The sequence below is a fragment of the Corylus avellana genome, chromosome 9 (genome assembly GCF_965113065.1).
Source record: "Corylus avellana chromosome 9, dhCorAvel1.hap1.2, whole genome shotgun sequence".
Classification (NCBI taxonomy): domain Eukaryota; kingdom Viridiplantae; phylum Streptophyta; class Magnoliopsida; order Fagales; family Betulaceae; genus Corylus; species Corylus avellana.
This window is the reverse complement of record NC_142498.1, coordinates 2325979-2331432: the sequence shown is the minus strand read 5'-3', so window position 1 is coordinate 2331432 and position 5454 is coordinate 2325979. Positions and strand designations below refer to the sequence as shown.

Here is a 5454-nt window from a genome sequence, read left to right as displayed (position 1 = left end):
ATCCCGTAATGCCGACAAGGAAAACATTTTGATGGAAAATGGGGCCGCTAATAAGATTGTTAAAGCATCTCACACCTAATAAAACAAGACCTCTCCCTCCAACCCATAATGATAAAGCAGCTAGGCTCCCCCACTCCCAACTACTTTGATCATAGTCTTCATGCATTCACATTGAATATGAGGACTCATTTTTATGTCTCCACCTTTCAATGGCTTCAATTTCTCACCAGTCATGCAGATTATACATACATGTTCAATACCCAATATTTTCCAATATTTTCCCCTGCCCTTGAGCAGCACCAGAAAAACTAAGGCAACATGTAGTCCACAAGGAAGAAGCTGAGAATTGGAAAGGCATTATTATATCTTTCCATTCAACTATTCAAGTAAAAACAGGGGATTTTACAGAACAGAAACGCTGCCACATTTTTCAAGCAGCTGTTTCCACAACCATGAGAAAAGAACAGTAAAACTAATTAAAATAGACAGGGATTTACTGTTTTGCCTTTTTTTTTTTTTTGTTTAATTCTAACACCTATAAACTATCAAACCAGACTGCCATTACAGCTTTAAAGTCAAGGTTGTGGCTGGAGCAGAATCAATCATAGACAAACATGGAGGGAGAGAACGTCTTTGTCTACTAGTACTTTTGATTGCAGCACTTGGAGGACAAGAAGATAATGAAGGAGGTGGACGATTAGTAGAAGTTGGGAACCTACTTGACTGGCTCCTCAATTTCTTCTTATCTCCTTCATAAACCCTATCTCCTGATTTAACTTGCCGAACTTTTGTCTCACTGACATTAGCTGGAAGGACACAATTGCAGAAAGAACCTATAATTCATCCAAAAACAGATTATTAGAAAATTATGCCACATTTGTTTGCTAAGGTAGGAAACAAGAAAAGAAAAGAAAAAATTAAGGACGTTGGTGTTTGGAAAGTGGCTGTTAGAATGGGTACTGACAGACACCATTTCAGTTGCATTTGCAGCATAACTAATAGGCACTTCTTTCACTACAATCATATACTTCCTTCAATATAAAAGAAAGCGGCAAGTAAATTTGAAGAGATTTCTTTTCAAATGCAGGCTGGGCCTATCAACCCTATTCTTCTCATGTTATACAACCCATCCATGATTTATCATATCCACACAAAAGACAACCCGATGCAACAGCATGAATTCATATTCTCTCTCCTCTATTTATTTCATTGAATTTCAGATTCTAAGCTTTTCATTATTGACACAAGAACATCTATGCAAAAGTAGCAATGGATTGGCTGAATAGAACAGGCACATAGTACATCTAAGCAAAAGTTGCTTATAATCTTCAAAAACAAGGACAGAAGAAAACATAATAGGTTGAGAGCCAAGAGCCAATTTCATGACATTGCTTTGTTCTCTTTCCCTACTCTGATATTTGCCAATGAAAACATCCATTCATTAATTCCTGAAAGCAACTTTTTAGCAAGAGCTCAAATCGGGACATTGAAGAACATAATAGTATCAGACTAAATGCGGTGGAATTTGTGATGGCATGTGACAGAAAGGGAAACTGCTGTGGGTAGTCCAAGTAAATTTGGAGGTGAATCTTTCATGGTGCCAGCAGTGATAATGATGGTAAGGGTAGAGCATTCTAATGGTTGCATCAATGATTTTGTGTAAGCATTTGAAAAGCTGTGAGCAAGAGTTGTGTTGTGGTGGCACTAATGGCAGCAGTATAGTGGTGGTACAAGGGTGGTGTTAATTATGGTGAAACAAGTGGTTGTAGTTTATGCTGTGAATGGCAAGAATTCATCACGAAGGAGAACAGAGAGATTGGCACGTATTCGGATATGCGGTACACGCTGTTAGGTACATAGTATTGTCACTAACCTAGCAAATGTTTGTTCAATCTTTTTTCTTTTTTTGTATTTTCTGTTTCTAAATTCTGGTTTTTGGCCCTTGTATGTTCCATGCAACAAGGGCTCATCTTTTGGCACATTTATTTGTCAACACAGAACCTACAGTTTTAAACTTCTAAATTTTCTTTTATTTTCCACAATCTTCTCAACAAGTAAGCAGATAGTTCATACAAAGAAACAAAAATATGAAAGCTAATGAGCAACGATTTGGTCGATCCCTTACCAAGTCGAGCAAGTCGGTTGACCCAATTAGGAATAGGTTTCCGGGTCAATTTGACACACACATCGTTGCAGAAGTGGTTGCAGTTCTTCGTAATAAGATGGTAAGTGTTTCCACAGTAATCTTCAGCTAATTTCTCCATAAAGGTACGGACCTCTTTGGGACCTAGATCAGTTCTTCCTATCAAAATCGATTTCCTGAATGTGAAACCAGGACAATGTTTTGGTTCCACTTCAAAAATTCCTGATGTCGGGTGCTCATGTGCTCCAAACCCGTATTCAACACCATGAACTGTATCAGATTAACCCCCAGAACAAACAAAGTTTTAGCAATTAAATCCCAAAACCATCAAACAAGTAAAAATCTAGAACTGCATACAAATTTGAGAGAGTTAACAAATAGGCATATCTATTATGTAATCTTATTTCCTCATGGCATTTATTTACCATCTCTTTGGTTGCCAAGAAAATTAAGGAACATCAAAATAGTTTCTTCTAAAATGTTCTTGTTTCCTAGAATATTGAGAAACTCAACTAACAAAGCCACATAGTTAAATTAACCTCAGCTAACCCAAGTTTTTCTTTCTTCTCACTTCCCAAACAATTAAACAATCTAACATTTCAATAAAAAAGTAATTATCTCCAGAGTAAACTACTCCTTTCCCAGATCCCAAATATCATACAATTAGATATAAAAAAACTAAACATCAAAATAACAAAAACTCCCATGGTAAATTTTCCAATTTCAAAGCAACCAAACAAAGAATTTGGGTTTTCATTTCGCAGATTCTACACAAAGCATAACCACAGATCCGAACTTAAACCCAAAAAGAAAAATTTGAAACAAAATTACATCCCCAAGTTCAATTAGCCATCACAAGAAAAAAATAAAATAAAATAAAATAAAAAACCCCCAATTTTTCTTTTTCCTTTCCTTCACTTTCTTAGCTCCCAAACAGGCCCCAACTCCTCAAAGAGATTAAAAAAATGGAAAAAATAAAAACCCAACATTTAAAAATGAAATTAAAAAGAACCCCAAATAAATAAATAAATAAAACAAATAAAAACATCACCTTGCACGCCAGAATGGTAGACCCCAAGGCCGAGCCAGTAGGCGTAGCCATTCATCGGCGTGAGATCGTACACATTGAGATAAACCGGCACTGCTCCTTTCTTCTTCTTCTTTGTCAACAACACCATTCTACACAACATTATTCTCACCCAAATTAACCCCTTTCTCTTCCAAAAATCTCAAAGAAGAACAGGGGAACAACAAAGGGGAGGGTGCAGATTGGAGAGAGAATCCAAGAGAGTAATGGGAATTTTCTTATTGCTTTTTTCTAGGGAGAAGCATCTTCTATCTTCGCTCTCCTTTAAGCTTCCTTCGGGCAGCCGAAAGTATCTTTTAGAATAGGCAACGTGAGCTCTGTGGCTTTATCATGGTGCCATATGTTTATGCTACATGTACAATTTACTGCTACTACTTTTACAATAAATAAATTTGCTATTTATTGGGTTTAATTAACGGATACCAACTGAAAGTGCCATTTTTTTTTTTTTTTTGTATGATTTGCTACGCGGAATACTCGCACAAATTTTACTAGGAAGTTGGGTTTTAGTGGACTCAAATCTCTGCAATTCCAAACAATTGGAGGGCTGCTATTTTAAATCATAGCAATGTTTGAAATTTACAGCTTTTACTTTTTATGGGGCTTTTATTTCATTTTGTTGATGTAATAGTTTTAATCGGTTTTTGGATTAATCGTTGAAAAATAAAAAAATTCTAAGGTTAATTGGTATTGTTATGTTTAAGGTAGAATAAACGTGTGATTTCTAACATTTCTAGGTTATGAGTAATGTTAAAAACGACATTTTTATTTTACAAAAGTAATATTATATACTATACAAATATTTTACAGATGCTTAAATTTCACAAAATTCATACGATAACCTTTGATGTGGGATTCATCTGTTCAAAGCAAATAAGTCTCACAATTTTTCTATATTAAACTGACTGAATTGAGAATACGATTTCTCATCCTTTATCTAAAATGAGTGATTGGTCACCTTCATACAAGTGGTTGGATTGACCGGACCACTCCAACTATTATCTTAGCCAATCAAGTGATCAACCCATTCGAAAGTAATACTATATACCATACAAACATTCTACAAATATTTTGTAAAGTTGACGTGATAAGGTCTAATTGTCCAAATTTCACAGAATTCGTACAATCTAAGAAAAAGAGGTTGTGAGGCTCACATAACTTTGGATTTTGGGACTCATCTGTTTAAGACAAATAAGCCTCACAATTTTTCTATATTAAACTGCCCAAATTTCTATGAAATTCAAGCAGCCGAATATCAAAGAATACGATTTCTCATCTTTTATCTAAATTGAGTGATTGACTACCTTCATGCAAGTGGTTGGATTCATCGGACCACTCCAACTATTATCTTGGCCAATCAACTCATTCAAAATATAAAGCAATAGTCAACCACTTTTAAAAGGGGTGGTCGAGTGCCTCAAGATCTTTCACTAATGTTGTTATTATTATTAAAAACTTTGGTAGTTTAAATTTAGGTGGTTCACTTTAAATAAAACAGCCTAAATCTTTGGAATTGCACCCACTACAATTTTCTTGAATTACATGGGGGCCTCAGTCTTGGAAACACCCAACAAACCCACGTGTAGTCAACTAAACTAGCCTCCTTTTGCAACCACCAACTGCTCCTACAAAGAGCTAGAGGCTTCTTCTTCTTCTTCATATTTTTTTATTTTTTATTTTTTTTATAAAAAAAAAAAAAAAAAAAAAATTGTCATAAACAGAATTGTTTGACTTGGTGGGGTTCTGTTGTCTCAATTGGCAGAGGTAGGATTAAGCAGCGTATAATCCGAGGATTTTTCTTTGGTTCTGGCTGTTTTTTAGGGTTTCTTTTGTTATTTTGTTGTGAAAATGAAAGCTATTACTATTTTATTATTACCTAAATTATATTTTGACCAAATATGCCTAACAATTCTGTTCATAAATCTCTCGTTGGAATAGGGTTTTGGGTTGATGCTATTTTTGTTTATGGAACATGTTGTTGCACCCATGTTTTCTGCATAATTATTAATCAACTCTAAGATGTGTCACTATCCACTTAATTCGATTTTTTTTTTATTATACGATTCACATTCCACTATACGTATCAAGTATTAATATAATAGGATTTATATGTGAACCTAGTTTGTATAGATCCAACCCTCCATATCCAATTCTGTGAAACCTAGAAGAATCTTGATTTTATCGATTTAAATTAGTAATTTAACACTACCTAACATGTAAAATA

General features: G+C 34.8%; 1 protein-coding gene across 1 annotated transcript; it reads right to left on the bottom strand.

Moving 5' to 3' along the window:
• Positions 1–221: 221 nt before the first annotated feature.
• On the bottom strand, positions 222–3578 carry LOC132190599 (deSI-like protein At4g17486). The gene is made up of 3 exons (XM_059605634.2): positions 3195–3578; positions 2126–2413; positions 222–833 (listed from the first exon to the last, which is right to left on the bottom strand). The coding sequence occupies exons 1-3, from the start codon at positions 3331–3333 to the stop codon at positions 562–564; spliced, it is 699 nt and encodes a 232-aa protein (XP_059461617.1). The 5' UTR covers positions 3334–3578; the 3' UTR covers positions 222–561.
• Between the last annotated feature and the right edge of the window lie 1876 nt (positions 3579–5454).